Source organism: Phocoena sinus, chromosome 1 (assembly GCF_008692025.1).
Source record: "Phocoena sinus isolate mPhoSin1 chromosome 1, mPhoSin1.pri, whole genome shotgun sequence".
In the NCBI taxonomy this organism is placed as follows: domain Eukaryota; kingdom Metazoa; phylum Chordata; class Mammalia; order Artiodactyla; family Phocoenidae; genus Phocoena; species Phocoena sinus.
This window is the reverse complement of record NC_045763.1, coordinates 122,848,933-122,873,261: the sequence shown is the minus strand read 5'-3', so window position 1 is coordinate 122,873,261 and position 24,329 is coordinate 122,848,933. Positions and strand designations below refer to the sequence as shown.

The following is a 24,329-nucleotide window of genomic DNA, read 5'->3' as shown; positions in this document are numbered from 1 at the left end:
TGATCATAAGATACCTCACTATTTTGCAAAAAAAAAGGGTGATTTTTACTTATTTCCTGTTATTCTACCCCTGCCCATTATTAAAAGTACCAAGCAGAATCTACATATACTCTTTAAATACATGAAATTCATAGGTTGCAAAAATGTCTAGGTTATTCAAAGTATTTGGATTATAGTTTTTTGTTTCAGTAAATTGCCAAAACACATTAGTAGCACTGTCTTATTTCTGCAGGTGAAATTTAACTTATTTTAAATTCAAGAACCCAGATTATAATTTATATCCAGCTTCAATTTCATAGTCAAATTAGAAATCTTCCAAAGGATAAATTAGAAACCTCATTTTGAAAGACAACTCATTTGTAAATTGTTTTCATGGATGTTTTCTTCCTATTCTATTTGTATTCTTTTCTCTCTGAATTCATCTTTATAAACCATCAGTTATTTTCTATTATTGATACAAAGTTATGACATGAAGATTTTCAGAAACACATTGATGCAATTTTGCTTAGAGTCATCTATTTGTTATGATAATCCTTTACACTAGTCTTCTTCATGCTTTCTTCCGTACAGCTTAGTTGCACAATGCTAGATCCGTAGGAAGCCTCAATTTAGAAAAGAGATGATCCCTAAATTGTTGCCAGGAGGAGTAATTCATTTCAGTGCATCTGAATCTTATTTTTTCTTTGTTTATGAAAGTCAAAATACAGCTAGTTGGAAAATATTTTCCCTCAAAATATGATAGAGACCGGTCTATTGAAATATTTAATTTTGAAATAATCAGTGGAAAATGTCCACTAGTCTTATTCATTTTGTTTATTTTTTAGCTGTTTTGTCAAAATGTGCACATTTTCTTTCACTGTATCTTCGAACTGCACCCAGTTCCTTTTACTGGCTATATTTTTTTTTGTTTGTATGGAAAAATTGATATGAATCACAATCTTTCAATAACTCTGTCATCACTATTTTTATATTAGCCTGAATCTGTCATATAGAAAATAATCATTGCATACCTGTTCCATGGAGATATTTTTATAAATTACTGTTTGATTCCATTCAGGATTAAGACTTTTCTGAACATATTTAGTCCTTCTCTTGTACTCAGCACTGAATTGGAAAAAAAGAAAGAATTACCCTGATTATTTACCTTGACCGATGACTTCACAGTCAACCTGAAGGGCATGCAGACTTTTAAAGGTATTTTGTTTTGAATCACCTTGTAATCGTCTCATCATACTCATGTCTTAAACTGTATTTTAAGTTGAATGCACAATGACAATTTAAAAATATATTGGATGCCTTTAGTTTTACTTTCCCTAAGGTATTTTTTTTTAAAGAAAAGCTTTTAGGTGTTCTAACTAGAATACAATTTTAGAAATCTTAATCTCTCCTGAATGTGTGAGATAATTACATGAACTGTACAGTAACGTCAATATCTTCATGTCCTACAAATAATTTGATATTTAACTTTCCAATAGTTTTGCAATTGATCATGTCAGCAAAGCCAAATGGTATTTCAATTCATTTTTTTCTATAGAAAACTGAAATAACTGTACTGACTGAGGAAAGGATGAAAAATGACTTGCTATAGCTGAGATTCCATGAACATTTGTTACCTTATTTATTTATTTATTTATTTTGCGGTACGCGGGCCTCTCACTGTTGCGGCCGCTCCCGTTGCGGAGCACAGGCTCCGGACGCGCAGGCTCAGCGGCCATGGCTCACTGGCCCAGCCGCTTCGCGGCATGTGGAATCCTCCCGGACCGGGGCACGAACCCGTGTCCCCTGCATCGGCAGGCGGACTCTCAACCACTGCGCCACCAGGGAAGCCCGTGTTACCTTATATTTATAGTAGATTTTGACACTCTTGGTAAAGTAGAATACTTAATCTAGTTATGAAATAATCTTAATTAAATACAAATTCTTGGTTTATGTCAATAGCTTATGTTACAAATGATGAACCAAATCAAAACTTTTCCTCATTCATTATAACTTGGGGCATTTCAGTTTATCCTTGACTCTTCCATGCCCTCTGATCACCAGTTAGAAGCTTATACCTTACACGTTTAAGCATAACTTATTTTCAAAACTTATTCTAATTAAGTCTGACCAAACATTTATAACTGGCATCAACCAGCTAATAGGGTTGGAATTATTGCCATTTGCTATGAGCCAATGGTGCCCACATAGACAAAGCTTTTCTCTAACACTCACTGGCTTTTCCAAATTTTCTGCCTAGAAAAAAAATCTACTTGTTTGGGGTCCATTCATGTGCCTGGACTTCATAAACTGCCTTACCCTAAAGGTACTGCTTCCTGACCCTGGACCTGTAGTTCTATTCTCAACCGTCGGCAGACTAACTCTTGTTATATTCCTGGTCTCAAGCATTGCCAAATTCTGGAATACCTACTACTGTTCCCCAGATGCTAATTTACTTATTCATTCTAGATAAAACTATTAAGAATCAAGCTCCAGTTCACCACTCACTTTTAGAGTTGGGTCTACTGCCAAGTATCTTTTTTTCTCCCTCTGGCTTTATTCTCTTTCTTATCAGACATACACAAGCGCAATAATTTCCAACATTGACTGCATATTAGGATCACTCTGGGATCTGAGTTCCAAGGACTGTAGGTGGGGCAACTAGCACGGCACCCACATCCCCCTGCCCTTCACCCCCAAGGAGAGTCTTACTTAACAGGTCTGGGGTGAGGCTTGAGCATCAGAATTTTAAAAATGATCGAGGTAAATCTAAAGTATTTTCAAGATTGAGAACCACTGAGAACCACTGAGAACCACTGAGCTCATGTCTCCTAAGACCTCACATTTCAGCCACTGTGAACTGAAACCAATTTAAGAAATGAAGCAGCACTATTCTCATTTGTAACCAACCTATCTGAATGTACAGAACAAGAGAGTAGGATTTGACAATTTTGTCATTCGGCACAAAGTGCAAATAATTCTGGGGAAATGTATAGGCAATGATTCAAAGACACAGGAAATTTCATAGACTGTGGACAGAAAGTATACATTTGTACATATACTTTTTAGGTAAATTTGTCTATGTCTAGTGAAGTTTATGCACTCAAGTACCCAGAAAATTCCACTTTGACTTAATTCCACTTCTACTTTAGAGAAATTCTCCCACATGTACAAAAGGAATTTGTCAAAGAACATTCATTGCAACATTGTTTCTAATAGTGTGTTAATAATATAATAAATACATTATGATATATTTATTCAATGAAATTTAAGCAGCAGTTAAATTAAATGAAATACACCTTCATTTATCAAGACAGATAAATCTTAAAAAAAAATCTTGAGCAAATAATTTGCAGAAGAAAACCCATAGTAAGTTATCATGATATAAAGTTAAAATTACATGAAATAATACTGTAAATTATTTATGTCTACTTGTATATATATGTATGACAAACATTAATATCATAAGACAGCTTGGGAATTATAGACGTTAAACTCTATTTTGTGGTTATCTCAGGAAGACAGGGGAATGGTTTCAGAGGACTTCAGGGGTACCTGTAATATATATATATATATTTTTTAAATCTGAAGCCAATATAGCAAAATGTTACAATTTGGTAAAATTGGATAGCAAGAACACAAGTATTTGTAACAGTATTTTCTATAATTTTCAGTAAGTCTAATATATTTTATAACAAAATTCAAAACTATTTTAGCAAATTATGTCCCTTTATACTTTATGATTTTGATTCTTTAAATTAATGACATAAGAAGAATGAATATGACCACTTTTAAGTTAATAGCCAACTTTGGTTGCTACTGTAGATTTCATGGCTATTCCTGTAGTAGGTATACTAAGAAAAAAACACATTGTGCAGTATGAGCTTTAACGTTTCTATCTGTTTTGGACTTAATTATCCAAGTGGTAAGATCATGGGAAAAACATATTAGGGATAAGATTCATAATACAGTGAACAGTGGTAAAATTGTTATTTTTTTCAAATTCTGAAAAATTGAATGCACAAAATTTTAAAATAAGATTGAAGATGGGAATTAACGTCAAATGCAAACTCATGTATTTTTACTAAACTTCTATGTATGTCAGTATATATTAAAATAGCCTGAACTATTGAAATGTCTTCAAAAAGATGTATTAGTCAACATATTTTCTTAATTTATAAATATTAATAATTGTTATATTTCACATGCATACTTTAGTCATTTTTCACCCATATGTAGCAAAATTATTGAATGCCAACTCTGCACCAGGAATTATGCTCTATCAAAACAAAACGTACAACTGCAAAACTCTTAATTGTACTGACATACCATTATGTCATGAGAAGCACTTTATAAAGTAAGCACATTGAAATAATAACAGCTAACATTCATGAAATGCTTTTTCACAGGCAGAGTTCTAAGTGCTTTTCATGTTTTACATTATTTAACCCTCAAAGCAACTCTCTGAGTCCAGTATTATTTATTATCCGATTTTATAGCTGATAAGAACTGAAGCTCAGAGGAATTCAGGCATGTTGGCAAGGTTACATAGTTATTAATTCATAGGGCCAGGTTTCAAACACAGGGAAACTAATTTCTTGCTCTGAAACATGGGCTATATGAACTCACTTGATTAGGCCTATCATAAAATTTCTTAATTGCAGGTTTCATTAGCTGACGTGTCTAGTTTGTCTTCTTTATTTTACAGTCAAAAACTGTGCACTTCAAATTAAATATATGTTTTATATATATAACATAAATTATTTATAGTGTGTGTATATATACACATATCAAAAATGAGGACAGCTTTAGAGTTGCCTAGGGAAATATTGAATGGTATATCCTAAGACTAAGAGAGTGCTGTGGAACAACTAAGGATAATTATTATAAAAATTTACTTTTCCTCAGATACACTCACATATAACCCCAATTAGTTGGGGAAAATCTAGATGTTCACTTTACTAGGTTATCTTAATCTTACTAATAAGTTTGAATCTCTAGTTCTCTCAAGACTCAAGGTCTGAGTCCTTTGCCTTTAGGGTTAATGAGGGTAAACACACCTTTCTCCTGATCCTGCTTCTACCAGCCCTGGTTGACCTGTGTAAATGCCAATGAGATCCTTTGCAATGTAAAGGATCACTTGCAATCACTTTGCAATGTACACTTGAATTTCCTGACACGCAGAGATGGCCACACAAAGCTCTTCCTTCAAGAACCCTTGTTTGATAGCTACCATGTACTGACCATCTTGGGCATGATGCCAATGGGCTGTGTTCCCACTTTACACAATTGAAAACTCCACAGTGCTCATCGCCATATCAAAATTTGTGGATTTACAAGTTGAATGTGGCCAGGTAAGCAGAGGGATTCTTGAATGTGAGCTGAAATCCAGGCTGAGAAATAAGTGGATTTCCTTTTCCTTTCCTACCGTGTCTGGTAAACACACTACAATCCCTCATGGGAAGATTGCAATAATGACATTATTTTAGGACAATTAAGCCATATGTAATAATCAGAGAAGTTTTTTATAAGGGAAAATAAAAAGTCAATTAATCAAGATGGAACATGGGGCTTATCAAACAAAAATCTAGGGACTTCCCCAGTGGTCCAGTGGTTAAGACTTTGCCTTCCAATGCAGGAGGTGCGGGTTCGGTCCCTGGTCGGGGAACTAACATCCCACATGCAGTGGGGGTGCGTCCAAAAACTTAAAAAAAAAAAATCTAAACCTTTATTTCCTTAAAGTTTTGACTAATTTCTTTTATCATTCTTTCTCTTTTTTATTATTGAACAATCATTTTCTCATAGGTAGATATGATTTTAAGGCTGGCAGAAAAAGGTACTTAAAATTCAATTACCCTCTCCTAAATCAGCAGAATAAAAATATTTCTCTGAGTTTCTCTGTAAAAAAAATTGAGAAAGAAGAATGGAATATAATGGCTTGTTTGTTCTTAACTTTCATAGAATTATCTAAAGTACTGAAGGTCTTCATATATGTATGTATGTGTGTGTGTGTGTGTGTGTGTGTGTAGTTTTTTTCAAAATTACTCCTCTGAATATGTTGCCTTTAATTTAGAAAGAAGCACAGAGCATATCCCATTTTATAAGCTCTGTTTCTCTGTGTGCAATAGTGCATTTATGGGCTGTCACTTGATTGTCCTCTGTGCTCCCTGAGGTCTGACACTATGGCTGTGTTCTCAATGCCAACCCCAGCACAGAGTCTGGAGCAGTCTGTGCTAAATAAATGGTTTTTGGATGGATCTTTAAAACATGTTTGTAATTCTCTTTTTCCTTTAAAATCTATTGAAATAAAATGTTTGGGCCTTCAAATTGTAAATACATACAACACCTGAATCTGCTTTACATTCTTTCCAGAGGAAATAGTTTGAGATGCTAACAAGGGTGTTTAGAGAAAGTCCAGCCAGGAATTAGGTTTCCAGGTATCATGATAGCAAAAATCAGCTTCAGCCATGGCAAAATCTCACTAGTGGGAAAAAATCTATACTCTCTCCAACAGTGTAATGAGAGAAAACCACAACGAAATCCTTCAGATATGCTCATTTCCATTTCTTAATTGTCCAGGGACAAGTTTTGAGTTCATGGACTCTTCAGGCTATTTCCTTGTCTTTCTTTCACCTCATCTCGGCTGACATTGGACTGTCAGAGCTTATGAGTATCTTGATTAAAGGATGGCAAGAGGAAATGAAAGGAGACAAGAAAACTGGACCAGTGAAATTCTTTTAGCTAACAGGACATTTTTTAAAAAAAATTTAAGAATGAAGGACGTAGTACACTTATTATTGAAGAAAAGTTGTTTGATTTTCTATATAGTGTTGTTAAATAATTTGGTGTAATTCAGTAGCCCAAGCATTCTGCACTTCGTTTTTGCAGGGATAACTGATCATTGGCTACATGGAGTTTATTATACATGTTTCTAGCAATAATAGCAACTGCCATTTATTGAGAGCTTACTACGTGCCAGACATTATGCTAATCATTTTTGGTGCATTCTCCCTGTGTTTCACAAAAAACCCTGGGAGGGGGGCTATTATGATTCCTAGGTGGAAGAGGAAATAGTTTTAGAGAAACTTCAACAACTTCTAAGTGGCAGGGCTGAAATTCAAATCCAAATTCTTAAGGACTTCGCTCATTGGCCTCCTCAGCCTAACTTACAATGTCAGTACCTCATCAGTATAATTCCTTTTCACATTGACAATTCTCGAAGAGATGATGAAAGTGATTTCAAGACGAAAGATATGATGAAAAAGTGACTCTAGATCTTCTAAATTGTAATCTAATACATCCCAGGTTATTCTGACCATTATTTACATTTACAGAAAACACGTTCTTTTCTAAGTTAAATATAGACAATCATTGTCATTCTGACAATTTTCCCCGGATAAAAGAGAGGAAGCTTCTGAGTAAAGTGACTGATAACGTCTGTTCTAAAATGACACTAACTCTTTGAAACAAAACTCATTTCGCGTATCAGTCTGAGAGATCTGGAGATGAGAGAGCCAGTCATAACAAGCAACCTTTCTCAGTATCAAATTTTACTGGTTGCCATAATTATGTGGTTGCAAAGAAACAGAAAACTTCTGGGCACCAGAAAGGTTGTAGTAATACTATTCTTTGAGATATTTAATATTCACTGCCTCTTTTGGGCCACAGCTTGTCAGGTTTAGTAAAGATGCTGAATTTTAATGTCACAGACAAAAATCCTGTACCACTAATATTCTGGGTGGGACTAAAATTCCCATCACCCTGTTGCTACAGATGGTACAAGATTCACCTCCCCAACTAAATAACACATTTAATTTATAATGCAATGAGATGGGCAAAAATATGCTTTTGGCTATGTGTTAAGAAATATCCTTAGTTGACAATGTAATGATGCAACATGCTCTAGCAGAAAACAGACAAACCAAGGAGGTTGCTCTTATGCTGTTGCTAACACCCTAGAGCAGGCAGATTACGGCATCCTATATTACACAGCAATAATTCTGTGGTACAGAAGGCATGAAAATGTTTCAATAGCAGGTCTAAGTGAGGGTAAAAGACCAGACAGCTATCATCTTTAACATGAGATACACACCTAGTACTGGTCATCCAGAAGATCAGTTAATTCCTTTTGAAAAATGACTAGAGTTTTTTGTTTGGTTGTCATAGAAGACTCAGAAGAATCTGAGCCATGATTTTTGCATGAGAAGCTAAATGAATTTTAGCAGACAAATTATAAATGCAAACTTTAGTTATATCTAATTTCAAAGTGATAGTTCCTTATTCATACCGTTCTATGTTTTTACTCTTTTCTACTTTTCTGGGCTCCAATGCACATACCTGCTACACATATTTAGTAATGCTGTGGTCAGAATAATCTGCTATTAGCCTAATTCAATTGATACCAACATGTAGAAAAATAAAAATTACAGCCGAAGTTGAACTGCAGGTGAATGTACTTAAAAGGCAAACAAGAGAACTCTAGACATTTCACTGAAGTGTGACACTGAAAGAGAACCAACTCTACCTTGCATTCTAGACAACCATGACTTGACTGCATTGATTCCAAGAGTGAGAATGAAGGATACAGCAGGAAAGTAGGAAAGACAGGAAGAAAAAAGGAACAGAAATAAGGAAGAAAATGTGAGAATAAAAACTAGAGGAGCTATACCATAATATATTAACAACATGAGGCAGAAAATAATCTTAGAACTAAAGTGAAAATAATACCTCAGAAGTGTAGTAAATTCCAAGGTCTTGGCCACTATAATAATTAGGAGTAATTTAATGAAAGGGCTAGGATTTGAATACGAGTAGCACATTAGCCTGCTTTTTTGTCAAATTCCACCCAGAAGGCATGTTTTGTTTGACAAATGGCATGGGGATAGCTTTAGGTGGGACCTCACTCTTCATTTCACTATAGTTCCCACCCTTCTTTCTCTGTTACCTACTCCAGAATGGACTGACATATTCATGCCACCTGCCTGAAAAAATAACCACTCTCTTATAGTATAAAAGGTGATACTCCAGGATATTAAAGAAGATAGAAAATAAAAGACAGTGTTTTATTTTCATTAGCAAATGCTGATTTAGAGATATACCCTTGGCAGTCATTTCCTCTTGTCCCATAATACTGTCATTAAATAACAATGAAGGTCTAATGATCCAAATCAAAGACAGAATGAAGCTATCAGTTAGTTATATTCAAGTTAAAAAAATAGTGGTGGGATGAGGGATAAATAAGGAGTTTGAGATTAGTATATACAAACTACTACATATAAAATAGATAAACAAGAAGGTCATACTGTGTACCACAGGAAACTATATTCAATATCTTGTAATAAACTATAATGGAAAAGAATATGAAAAACAATATATATATATATGTATAACTGAATCACTTTACTGTATACTAGAAACTAATGCAACATTATAAATCAACTCTACTTCAAAAAAGTAGACAAATTACAGTTATAACTACTATATAAAGACATAAACTAACATAAAATAAAGCTTCCCTTTCCTGTTCTATATGGCTAGTTGGTAATGTCTCAATTAAATTCATTTCAGCCTGCAGAATTCTCTTCAGTATTTCCCAAAGGGCAACTCAGCTGGGAAAAAACTGTTTCTCAGATTTGTTTTTTTCTGGCAATGTCTTATTTAGTTATTTAACATCTTTACTGACACAAGATGACAATCCTCCACTGCAGCACTATTTACCATAGCCAAGGCTTGGAACAACCAAAATGTCCATCAACAGATGAAAGCACAAAGAAGTGGTCCATGTACACAATGGAATATTACTCCGATAAAAAATATAAATTAAATGTAAATAACAAACATAAGTTAGGAGACATAAGCTTTGGGGCTTTATCCGGGCACATTCCTCTCTAATTTACAACCAAGGAACACTACTTCCAGGAAGAAACTGTTTCCTTAGTAACCAGAGTGGGGAATGTAGAAATGCTGCCGCCCTGTGGCCGATTGCCACAACAGCAGCCTTAAAACCTGCGCTAAAGGACACTTCATATTCATAAGGACTGCAGGGCTATAAATGACACGGGAAAACAAAATGTGTTGAGGGATGTAATGGCCAAAAAAATTCAAAACATGGCACATACTTCAAGAAACCATTTGAATAGGTAAGCTGTACTCATTCTTTAAAAAACAAAACAAAAAAATTACATGGCTATAAGCTTAATATAAGGAATTATTAGACATATGCAAATCCAGCCACAAAAAGGTATCAGCTCACACCGGTCAGAATAACCATCAGCAAAAATATACAAACAATAAATGCTGAAGAGGTTGTGAAGATATGCATACTCTCAACTTTAAGTGGCTCGTAAACTGGTAAGTGCCGCTAATGAAATCAGAACGGAGCTGCCTTTAAAAGGTAAACATTGAGATACCATATGATCCCACAGGCCCACTCCTTGGCCTGTAACCTGGAAGACAGACATGGAAAGACACAGGCAGGCAAAACTGCACTCAGCAGTATTACAATAGCCACGACATGGAAACAACCAAAAAGTCCATCAAGAGATGAATGGACAAAGAAGAACTTGTATGTGTACAGATGGAATATTAGGCATGGAAAAAAAATGAAACAATGCAGTTTGCAGAACCATAGATGACTCTGGAGGTAGTCTCACAACTGGAAGTAAGTCAGAAAGTGAAAGACACATATCCTATGATATCAATTATAGGTGTTACCTAAAAATTGATACCAATGAAGATATTTCCACAGATAACAGGAATCACAGATTTATTAAACAAACTTATGGTTAACCAATTGAAAGGTGTGAAGACTGGATACATTAGGATATCGGGGTTAACGGAGATATACAAACACATGTGAAACTTATAATCACCAAAGACCTACATAATTCCAAAAGAAGACTACTCAATACTGTGTCATAACCTACACGGCAAATGGAGCCCAAGATGAATACATATATGTATAGGTGTAAAACAAACACATCTTGCACACCTAGAACAAAACATTATAATCAAATTTGCTGTGGTAAAAATAAAAATTATATTAAAAAAACGAACAAGAAGTAATGAGGCATACAATTATAGGGGTTCTTCCTGGCTCATTCCATTCTAACTTACAACCCTGGAACACAGCTTTCAGGAAGGCTCTGGTGACCTAGTAACCAGATTTGAGAATGGAGAAATCCTGAAGCATTTTGGCCTTCCTGCAACAGCAGTTTTAAACTCAGTGCTAATGGTCAGTTAAAATTCAACTTAACTGCAGGCCTGTAAATGACACCTGCCCTCAAAAAAATTCTGGGGTCGAAAATTGACCAAAAAATTCAAAAGAGGGCAACCTTTAAAAAAGACCATTTCAAGAGGCACATTTTACACACATTTTGTCTTTTCTTTTTTTTTTTTCTTTCACCAAAAAAAGGGCATGGAAAAATGCTCAACATCAGAAATTAATAAAGACATGCAAAACCAATCTATAAAAACGTTCACCTCACAACAGTCAGAATGATCATCAGCAAAACAGTACACAAACAATACATGATGAAGGGGTTTTAGAGAACTGTGGACCCTCTAGCTGCTGGTGGGTTGTAAACTGGTAACAGCCAGTAGTTAGAACAGAATGAATGTGAGTTTCTAGGTAAAAATTGAGCTACCATATGATCTGGTAGGCCCACTGCTGTGCCTATCACCTGAGAAGACCAGAATCCAAAACACACAGGCTGGCAATCCTACACTGCAGTAATATTTACCACAGCCAAGACTTGGAGGCAACCAGAAACCAGAATATCCATCAACAGATGAACGAAGCAAGAAGAACTGGTCCATGTACAAAATGGAATATTAGCCATGGAAGAGCATGAAACAGTGCTGTTTGCACCACCACAGAAGGACCTAGATATAATCATACAACTTGAAGTAAGAAAGAAACCGAAAGAAAGATATCCTTTGATATCACTTATAGGTGTTACCTAAAAATTGATACCCATGAACTTATTTCCAAGAAAAGGACACTCATGGATTAACAAATCAAAATTATGTTGAACCAAATGGAAAGGGGGGAGGAATGGATAAATTAGGATATGGGGGTGACAGAACTATACTAATACATATGAAACATATAATCACCAAAGACATATGGAATATCAAGAGAGGTCCACTCAACACTCTGTAAAAACGTCCATGGGAAAGGATCCAAAGATGAATACATAGATATAATGAAACAGATTCTGTACACCTGGAACATACACAACATTTTTATCGAATTTGCTCTGATAAAAAATAAAAGTTAAATTGAAAAAACAAACAAGAAGTAAGGAGATAATAAGCTGTTGGGGGGTTGCCTTGGTACATTCCACTCTAATTTACAGCCTACTAACACGATTTCCAGGAAGGCTCTGTTGCCCAACTCCCTGAGTTGTAAATGTAGAAATTTTGCCACCTTGTGGCCGTTTCTCACAAGAGTGGCTTTAAACCACAGCTAATGGTCACTTAATATTCACAAGGACTCAGGGCTGTAAAGGCCACCTGCCCCCCCAAAAATGTTCTGAGGTAGGGAATGGCGAAAAAAACTCAAAGGAGAGCAAAATTTTCAAGATCGTATGAGAGGTAAGTTTTACACACTGATTAAAAAAAAAAAGAAAATGGATAAAAGGTCAACAGCAGGAATTATTAGACTCATGCAAATCTAATCTATGAAAAGGTTTCAACAAACACCAGTCGAATGACCATCAGCAAAATGTCTACAAACAGTAAATGCTGAAGAGGTTTTAGAGAACTGTGTATCCTCTGGCTGCTGGTGAGATGTAAAGTGGTTAAGAGCCAGTAATGAGAACAGAAAGGAACTGCGTTTCAAAGTAAAAATTGAGGTACCATTCAATCCAGCAGGCCCACCGCTGGGCCCTTCACCTGAGTTGACCAGAGTCGAGAAGACACAGGCTGGCAAAGGTGCACTGCAGCAATATGCACAAAAGTCAAGACATGGAAGCAACCAAAACGTCCATCAACAGATGAATGGGCAAAGAAGAAGTGGTCCATGTACACAATGGAATATTAGCCATGGAAAACAATGAAGCACTGCTCTTTGAGGCACCACAGATGAGCCTGGAGATAATCACAACACATGAGGTAAGTCGGAAAGCAAAAGACAAATACCTTATGATATCGCTTCTAGGTGTTATCTAACAACTGACACAAATGAACTTATTTCCACAGAGAAAGACACTCACAGACTTAGAAAACAAACTATGGTTATCTAAAAGGAAAGGTGGGAGCAATGGACAAATTAAGATTAGGGTTGCCATCCGTATTCCAATACATATTAAATACATATATCAAAAAGACCGACCATATACCAAGGGAGGTCTACTGAAGACTCCGTATTAATTTGCGTGGAAAGAGGATCTGTACATGAATAGATATATATAATGTACAAATGAACCAGATTGTGTACACCTAGAACAAATGATATTCTAATCATTACTCTGATTAAAAAAGTTAATTTATAACAAGGAAGAAGATGTACTGAGACATAAACTTATGGGGTTTTTCCCTGGCACATTCCATTCTAATTTACAACCAAGGAACAGGACTTCCAGGCAGCTCTGCTGCCCGTTTCTCATTCCCTAGATTTGGGAATGGAGAAACGCTGCCGCCGTGTGGCCATTTCCCACAACAGCAGCTTTCAACCCAGTGCTAATGGTCACTAAATATTAACAACAATTGCAAGCCTGTTAAGTGACACGCGCCCTCAAAAAAAGTTCTGGGGTCGAAAATCGACCAAAAAATTCAAAAGAGGGCAAGGTTTCAAGAAGACAATTTCAAGACGTATATTTTCCTCACACTTTTTTTTAACAACAACAAAAAAAGGCATGGAAAAATGCTCATCATTAGGAATTATTAAAGACATGCAAATCCAGTCTACAAAAACATATCAGCTCACACCGGTCAGACTGACCATCATCAAGAATTCTGCAAACAATAAATGCTGAAGGGGATGTGGAGAAATGCGTACCCTCATCTCTAAGTGGGACTAAACTGGTTAAGAGCCACTAATGAAAACAGAATGGAGGTGCCTTTAATAGGTACACATTGAGTTACCATAGGATTCAGCAGGCAAACTCCTGGGCCTATGAGCTAAGAAGACAATTAGAAAGACACAAGCAGGCAAAACTGCACTGCAGCAGTATTACAATAGCCAAGACATGGAAGCTACCAAAAAGTCCATCAAAAGATAAATGGAAAAGAAGAACTGGTACATGTACAGATGGAATGCTAGCCAAGGAAAAAGATGAAACAATGCTGTTTGCAGCACCATAGATGGGTCTAGAGGTAATCACAACTTGAAGTCAGAAAGCGAAGGACACATATCCTATAGTATCACTTAATGGTGTTACCTAAAAATTGATACCAGTGAAGATTTTTTCACAGAGAAAGGCAATCAAAGATTCGATCAACAAACGTATGGTTAACCAAATTGAAAGGTGTGAGGATTGGATAAATTAGGATATTGCGGTAAACAGAGATATACCAACACATGTGAAATATATAAGCACCAAAGGTCTACGGAATACCAAGAGAAGAGTACTCAACATTATGTCATAACCCACATGGGAAATGGATCCGAAAATGAATAGATATATGTTTACATGTAAAAGAACCACATCTTACACACCTAGAACAAACAAAACATTGGAATCAAATTTGCTGTGATAACAAATAAAAATTAAATTAAGAAAACCAACAAGAAGTAATGAGACATAAACTTACAGGTTTTTTTCCTGGCACATTTCATTCTAATTTACAAGTTGGAACATTACACCCAGGAAGGCTCTTTTGCCATAGTAACCAGATTTGGGAATGGAGAAATGACACAGCCTTGTGACCATCTCCTGCAAAAACAGCTTAAAACACAATGCTAAGGGTCACTTAATATTCACAAGAATTGCAGCTCTGTAAATGACACCTGCCCTCAAAAAGAATCCTCTGTTCAAATATCGACGAAAAAATTCAAAAGAGGGAAACCTTTCAAGAAGACAATTTCAAGAGGCATATTTAACTCACATTTTTTCTTTTCTTTCTTTTTTTTTTTTAGTTTAACAAAAGAGGCCATGGAAAAAGCTCAACATCAAGAATTTAAAAAGACATGCAAATACAATCTACAAACACTTTTACCTGACAACAGTCAGAATGATCATCAGCAAAATATCTCTAAACAATAAGTGCTCAAGGGGTTTTAGGGAACTGTGTACCCTCTAGCTGCTAGTGGGATGTCAAATGGTAACAGCCAGTAGTGAGAACAGAAAGGAGGTGCGTTTAAAGGTAAAAATTGAGCTACCATATGATCTGGGAGGCCAACTACTGGGCCTATCACCTGAGAAGACCACAGTCAAAAAGACACAGGCTGACAATCCTACACTGCAGCACTATTTACCATAGCCAAGACTTGGAACAACCAAAATGTCCATCAACAGATGAAAGCACAAAGAAGAAGTGGTCCGTGTACACAATGGAGTATTACTCCGATAAAAAATATACATTCAATATAAAAAACAAACATAACTAAGGAGACATAAGGTTTGTGTGTTTATCCGGGCACATTCCACTCTAATTTACAACCAAGGAACACTACTTCCAGGATAATACTGTTTCCTTAGTAACCAGGGTGGGTAATGTAGAAATGCTGCCGCCCTGTGGCCGATTGCCGCAACAGCAGCTTTAAAACCTGTGCTAAAGGTCACTTCATATTCACAAGTACTGCAGGGCTATAAATGACACCTGTCAACAAAATGTGTTGAGAGAGGTAATGGCCAAAAAAATTCAAACTATGGCACATACTTCAAGAAACGATTTGAATAGGTAAGCTGTACTCACTCTTTAAAAAACAAACAAAAAAAACCGTACATGGCTATAAGCTTAATATAAGGAATTATTAGACATATGCAAATCCAGCCACAAAAAGGTATCAGCTCACACCGGTCAGAATAACCATTAGCAAAAATATACAAACAATAAATGCTGAAGAGGTTGTGAAGATATGCATACCCTCAACTTTAAGTGGCTCGTAAACTGGTAAGTGCCGCTAATGAAATCAGAACGGAGCTGCCTTTAAAAGGTAAACATTGAGATACCATATGATCCCGCAGGGCCACACTTTGGCCGGTAACCTAGGAAGACAGACATGGAAAGACACAGGCAGGCAAAACTGCACTGCAGCAGTATTACAATAGCCACGACATGGAAACAACCAAAAAGTCCATCAAGAGACGAATGGACAAAGAAGAACTTGTATGTGTACAGATGGAATATTAGGCATGGAAAAAAAATGAAACAATGCAGTTTGCAGAACCACAGATGACTCTGGAGGTAGTTACACAACTGGAAGTAAGTCAGAAAGCGAAAGACACATATCCCATGATATCAATTATAGGTGTTACTTAAAAATTGATACCAATGAAAATATTTCCACAGAGAAAGGCAATCAGATTTATTAAACAAACTTATGGTTAACCAATAGGAAAGTTGTGAAGATTGGATACATTAGGATATCGGGGTTAACAGAGATATACAAACACATGTGAAATATATAATCTCCAAAGACCTATGGAATTCCAAAAGAAGATTACTCAACACTGTGTCATAACCTACATAGCAAATGGATCCCAAGATGAATACATATATGTATAGGTGTAAAACAAACACATCTTGCACACCTAGAACAAATAAAACATTATAATCAAATTTGCTGTGGTAAAAATAAAAATTAGGGCTTCCCTGGTGGCGCAGTGGTTGAGCGTCCGCCTGCCGATGCAGGGCACATGGGTTCGTGTCTCGGTCCGGGAAGATCCCACATGCCGCAGAGCGGCTAGGCCCATGAACCATGGCCACTGAGCTTGCACATCCGGAGCCTGTGCTCTGCAACGGGAGAGGCCACAACAGTGAGAGGCACGCATACGGCAAAAAAAAAAAAAAAAAAAAAATTGTATTAAAAAAACGAACAAGAAGTAATGAGGCATACAATTACAGGAGTCCTTCCTAGCTCATTCCATTCTAACTTACAACCCTGGAACACAGCTTTCAGGAAGGCTCTGTTGACCTAGTAACCAGATATGAGAATGGAGAAATCCTGAAGCACTTTGGCCTTCCTGCAACAGCAGTTTTAAACTCAGTGCTAATGGTCAGTTAAAATTCAACTTAATTATAGACCTGTAAATGACACCTCCCCTCAAAAAAAAATTCTGGGGTCGAAAATTGACCAAAAAATTCAAAAGAGGGCAACCTTTAAAAAAGACCATTTCAAGAGGCACATTTTACACACATTTTGTCTTTTCTTTCTTTTTTTTTCTTTCACCAAAAAAAGGGCATGGAAAAATGCTCAACATCAGAAATTAATAGAGACATGCAAAACCAATCTATAAAAACGTTCACCTCACAACAGTCAGAATGATCATCAGCAAAACAGTACACAAACAATACATGATGAAGGGGTTTTAGAGAACTGTGGACCCTCTAGCTGCTGGTAGGTTGTAAACTGGTAACAGCCAGTAGTTAGAACAGAATGAATGTGAGTTTCAAGGTAAAAATTGAGCTACCATAGGATCTGGTAGGCCCACTGCTGTGCCTATCACCTGAGAAGACCAGAATCCAAAACACACAGGCTGGCAATCCTACACTGCAGTAATATTTACCACAGCCAAGACTTGGAGGCAACCAGAAACCAGAATATCCATCAACAGATGAACGAAGCAAGAAGAACTGGTCCATGTACAAAATGGAATATTAGCCATGGAAAAGCATGAAACAGTGCTGTTTGCACCACCATAGAAGGACTTAGATATAATCATGCAACTTGGAGTAAGAAAGAAACCAAAAAAAAGATATCCTGTGATAACACTTACAGGTGTTACCTACAAAATGCTACCCATGAACTTATTTCCAAGAAAAGGACACTCGTGGATTAACAAATCAAAATTATGTTGAACCAAATGGAAAGGGGGGAGGAATGGATAAATTAGGATATGGGGGTGACAGACCTATACTAATTTAACAATAAGAAACATATAATCACCAAAGACGTATGGAATACCAAGAGAGGTACACTCAACACTCTGTAATAACATCCATGGGAAAGGATCCAAAGATGAATAGATAGATACATAGATATAATGAAACAGATTCTGTACACCTAGAACATACACAACATTTTTATCAAATTTGCTCTGATAAAAAATAAAAATTAAATTGAAAAAACAAACAAGAAGTAAGGAGGTATAAGCTGTCGGGGGTTTGCCTTCGTACATTCCACTCTAATTCACAGCCTGCTAACACGATTTCCAGGAAGACTCTGTTGCCCAACTCCCCTGAGTTGTAAATGTAGAAATTTTGCCGCCTTGTGGCCGTTTCCCACAAGATCGGCTTTAAACCACAGCTAATGGTCACTTAATATTCACAAGGACTCAGGGCTGTAAAGGACACCTGCCCTCAAAAAAATGTTCTGAGGTAGGGAGTAGTGAAAAAAACTCAAAAGAGAGGAAAATTTTCAAGAAGATAGTATGAGAGGTAAGTTTTACACACTGATTAAAGAAATAAAAAGGAAAATGGATAAAAGGTCAACATCAGGAATTATTAGACTCATGCAAATCTAATCTACGAAAAGGTTTCAACACACACCAGGCTTATGACCACCAGCAAAAAGTCTACAAACAATAAATGCTGAAGAGGTTTTAGAGAACTCTAACTGCTGGTGAGATGTAAAGTGGTAAGAGCCAATAATGAGAACAGAAAAGAACTGCATTTCAAAGTAAAAATTGAGGTACCATTCAATCCAGCAGGTCCACTGCTGGCCTTTCACCTAAGAAGACCAGAGTCAAGAAGACACAGGCTGGCAAAGGTGCACTGCAGCAATATTCACAAAAGCCAAGACGTGGAAGCAACCAAAATGTCCATCAACAGATGAATGGGCAAAGAAGAAGTGGTCCATGTACACAATGGAATATTAGCCATGGAAAACAATGAAGCACTGCTCTTTGAGGCACCACAGATGAGCCTGGAGATAATCACAACACATGAGGTAAGTCGGAAAGCAAAAGACAAATACCTTATGATATCGCTTCTAGGTGTTATCTAACAACTGACACAAATGAACTTATTTCCACAGAGAAGACACAGACTCAGAAAACAAACTCTGGTTATCTAAAACGAAAGGTGGGAGTAATGGATAAATTAAGATTAGGGTTACCAAACCTATACCAATACATATTAAATACATATATCAAAAAGACCGACCATATACCAACGCAGGGGTACAGATCACTGTGTATTAATTTACATGAGAAGAGGATCTGTCCATGAATATATATTATATATATATATATATATATAATGTACAAATGAAACAGATTGTGTACACTTAGTACAAATAATATTCTAATAATTACCCTGATTAGTAAAAATAAATTAGAACAAGAAGTACTGAGACATAAACTTATGGAGGTTTTCCCTGGCAATTTCCATTCTAATTTACAACCTAGAAACACAACTTCCAGGAAAGGTCTACTGCCCTAGTAACCAGATTTGGGAATGGAGAAAGGCTGCCACCTTGTGGCCGTTTCTCACAATAGCAGCTTTAAACCCAGTGCTAATGGTCACTTAATATTAACAATATTTGCAGGCCTGTAAACGACACCTGCCCTTAAAAAAAATCCTGGGGTCGAAAATAGACCAAAAAATTCAAAAGAGGGAAACCTTTCAGAATTCAGAACAATGATAGTGAAAATGATCCAGGGCCTTGGAAAAAGAATGAGGACAAAAATTAAGAAGATGCAAGAAATGTTTAACAAATACCTTGAAGAATTAAAAAAGAAACGCCTAGAAGAATTAAAGAACAAACAAACGGACATGAACAATACAATAATAGAAATGAAAAATACACTAGATGGAATCAATAGCAGAATAACTGAGGCAGAAGAACAGATAAGTGACCTGGAGACAGAATGGTGGAATTCGCTCCCACGGAACAGAAAAAAGAAAATAGAATGAAAAGAAATGAAGACAGCCTAAGAGACCTCTGGGGCTACATTAAACGCAACAACATTCGCATTATAGAGTTCCCAGAAAGAGAAGAGAAAGGACCTGAGAAAATATTTGAAGAGATTATTTTCGAAAACTTCCCTAAGATGGGAAAGGAAACAGCCACCAAACTACAGGAAGTGCAGAGAGTCCCAGGCAGGATAAGCCAAAGGAGAAACATGCCGAGACACATAATAATCAAATGGACAAAATTTAAAGACAATGAAAAATTACTGAAAGCAACAAGGGAAAAATGACAAATAAAAGACAAGGGAACAGCTGATTTCCCAGCAGAAACTCTATAAGCTAGAAGGGAGTGGCATGATATATTTAAAGTGATGAAAGGGAAGAAACTACACCAAGAGTACTCTACCTGGCAAGGATCTCATTCAGATTCGATGGAGAAATCAAAAGCTTTAGAGACAAGCAAAAGCTAAGAGAGTTCAGCACCACCAAACCAGTTCTACAACAAATGCTAAAAGAACTTCTCTAAGTGGGAAACACAAGAGAGGAAAAGGACCTACAAAAACAAACCCATAACAATTAAGAAAATGGTAATAGGAACATACATATCGATATTACCTTAAACGTGAATGGATTACATGCTCCAACCAAAAGACACAGGCTTGCTGAATGGATGCAAAAACAAGACCCATATATATGTGGTCTACAAGAGAACCACTTCAGATGTAGGGACACATACAGACTGAAAGTGAGGGGATGGAAAAAGATATTCCATACAAATGGAAACCAAAAGAAAGCTGGTGTAGCAATACTCATATCAGATAAAATAGACTTTAAAATAAAGAATGTTACGAGAGACAAGGAAGGACACTAAATAATGGTGAAGGGATCAATCCAAGAATATAAATATATAAATAAATAAAAAAGAATTAAAAATAAATAAATAAATAAAAATTTTAAAAATAAAATAAATAAAAAAACGAATATAAATAAATATATATGCACCCAACATAGGAGCATCTCAATACATAAGGCAACTGCGAACAGCTATAAAAGAAGAAATCAACAGTAACACAATAATAGAGGGGGAATTTAACACCTCACTTACACCAGTGGACGGATCATCCAAAATGAAAATAAATAAGGAAACAGAAGTTTTAAAAGACACAACAGACCAGATAGATTTAATTGGCATTTATAGGACATTCCATCCAAAAACAGCAGATTACATTTCTTCTCAAATGCTTGCGCACGGAACATTCTCCAGGATAGATCACATCTTGGCTAACAAATCAAGCCTCAGTAAATTTAAGAAAATTGAAATCATATCAAGCATCTTTTTAGACCACAATGCTATGAGATTAGGCATGAATTACAGGGAAAAAAATGTAAAAAACACAAACACATGGAGGCTAAACAATATGTTACTAAATAACCAAGAGATCACTGAAGAAATCAAAGTGGAAATCAAAAACTACCTAGAGACAAATGACAATGAAAACACGACAATCCAAAACCTATGGGATGCAGCCAAAGCAGTTCTAAGAGGGAAATTTATAGCTCTATAAGCCTACCTCAAGAAACAAGAAAAATCTCAAATAAACAATCTAACCTTACACCTAAGGAAACTAGAGAAAAAAGAACAAAAAAAAAGAACCCAAAGTTAGCAGAAGGAAAGAAATCATAAAAATCCGAGCAGAAATAAATGAAACAGAAACAAAGAAAACAATAGCAAAGGTCAATAAAACTAAAAGCTGCTTCTTTGAGAAGATACACAAAATTGATAAACCATTAGCCAGACTCATCAGGAAAAAAGAGGGAGAGGACTCAAATCAATAAAGTTAAAAATGAAAAAGGAGAAGTTACAACAGACACTGCAGAAATACAAAGCATCCTAAGAGACTACTTCAAGCTATGCCAATCAGATGGACAACCTGGAAGAAATGGACAAATTCCTAGAAAGGTATAACCTTCCAAGACTGAACCATGAAGAAATAGAAAATATGAAGAGACCAATCACAAGTAATGAAATTGAAACTGTGATTAAAAATATTCCAACAAACAAAAGACCTGGACCAGATGGCTTCATAGGTGAATTCTATCAAGCATTTAGAGAAGAGCTAACACCCATCCTTCTCAAACTATTCCAAAAATTGCAGAAGAAGGAACACTCCCAAACTCATTCTATGAGGCCACCATCACCCTGATACCAAAACCAGACAAAGATACTACAAAAAAAGAAAATTACAGACCAATATCACTGATGAATATAGATGCAAAAATCCTCAACAAAATACCAGCAAATAGAATCCAACAACACATTAAGAGGATCATACACCATGATCAAGTAGGATTCATCCCAGGTATGCAAGGATTCTTCAATATACACTAATCATTCAGTGTGATACACCATATTAAAAAATTGAAGGAGAAAAACCAGATGATCATCTCAATAGATGCAGAAAAAGCTTTTGACAAAATTCAACACCCATTTATGATAAAAACTCTCCAGGAAGTGGACATAGAGGGAACCTACCTCAACATAATAAAAGCCATATATGACAAACACACAGCAAACATCATTCTCAATGGTGGGAAACTGAAAGCATTTCCTCTAAGATCAGGAACAAGACAAGGAAGTTCACTCTCCCCACTATTATTCAACATAGTTTTGGAAGTCCTAGACGTGGCAATCAGAGAAGAAAAAGAAATAAAAGGAATAATAATTGGAAAAGAAGAAGTAAAACTGTCACTGTTTGCAGATGACATGATACCATACATAGAGAATCCTAAAGATGCTACTAGAAAACTATTAGAACTAACCAATGAATTTGGTAAAGTTGCAGGATACAAAATTAATGCACAGAAATCTACTGCATTCCTATACACTAATGATGAAAAATCTGAAAGAGAAATTAAGGAAACACTCCCATTTACCATTGCAACAAAAAGAATAAAATACCTTAGAATAACCTACCTACGGAGACAAAAGACCAGTATGCAGAAAACTTTAACACACTGATGAAAGAAAGTAAAAATGATACCAACAGATGGAGAGATATACCATGTTCTTGGATTCGAAGAATAAATATTGTGAAAATGACTATACTACCCAAAGCAATCTATAGATTCAGTGTAATCCCTATCAAATTAACAATGGCATTTTTTACAGAACTAGAACAAAAAATCTTAAAATTTGTATGGAGACACAAAAGACCCCAAATAACCAAAGCAGTCTTGGGGGAAAAAAGCAGAGCTGGAGGAATCAGACTCCCTGACTTCATAGTATACTACAAAGCTACAGTAATCAAGACAATATGGTACTGGCACAAAAGCGGAAATATAGATCAATGGAACAAGATAGGAAGCCCAGAGATAAACCCATGCACCTATGGTCAGCTAATCTATGACAAAAGAGGCAAGGATATACAACAGAGAAAAGACAGTCTCTTCAATAAGTGGTGCTGGGAAAACTGGACAGCTACATGGAAAAGAATGAAATTAGAACACTCCCTAACACCACACACAAAAATAAACTCAAAATTGATTAGAGACCTAAATGTAAGACTGGACACTATAAAACTCTTAGAGGAAAACATAGGAAGAACACTCTTTAACATAAATCACAGCAAGATCTTTCTTGATCCACCTCCTAGAGTAATGGAAATAAAAACAAAAATAAACAAATGGGACCTAATGAAACTTCAAAGCTTTTGCACAGCAAAGGAAAAGATAAACAAGATGAAAAGGCAACCCTCAGAATGGGAAAAAATATGTGCAAATGAATCAACGGACAAAGGATTAATCTCCAAAATATATAAACAGCTCATGCAGCTCAACATTAAAAAAACAAAAACCCCATCCAAAAATGGGCAGAAGACCTTAATAGACATTTCTCCAAAGAAGACATATAGAGGCCAAGAAGCACATGAAAAGCTGCTCAACATCACTAATTATTAGAGAAATGCAAATCAAAACTACAATGAGGTATCACCTCACCAGTTAGAATGGGCATCATAAGGAAATCTACAAACAGTCAATTCTGGAGAGGGTGTGTAGAAAAGGGAACCCTCTTGCACTGTTGTTGGGAATGTAAATTGATACAGTCACTATGGAGAACAGTATGGAGGTTCTTTAAAAAACTAAAAATAGAATTACCATATGACCCTGCAATCCCGCATATACCCAGAGAACACCATAATTCAAAAAGATATATTCACCGCAATGTTCATTGCAGCACTATTCACAATAGCCAGGTCATGGAAGCAACCTAAATGCCCATCGACAGACGAATGGATAAAGAAGATGTGGTACATATATACAATGGAGTATTA

General features: G+C 36.1%; 1 protein-coding gene across 4 annotated transcripts in view; it reads right to left on the bottom strand.

Moving 5' to 3' along the window:
- Window positions 1–24,329, bottom strand: part of LOC116754474 (double C2-like domain-containing protein alpha) — a 67,704-nt gene that overhangs the window by 5,796 nt on the left and 37,579 nt on the right. For all 4 annotated transcript variants that reach the window (XR_004350066.1, XR_004350082.1, XR_004350072.1 and 1 more), the window contains one exon: window positions 1,011–1,104. Coding sequence is in view for 1 of the 4 variants with exons in the window: in XM_032633184.1 (XP_032489075.1) it covers window positions 1,011–1,104 (94 nt within the window). In the remaining 3 variants the exon portion in view is untranslated. The remainder of the gene's footprint in view (window positions 1–1,010; window positions 1,105–24,329) is intronic.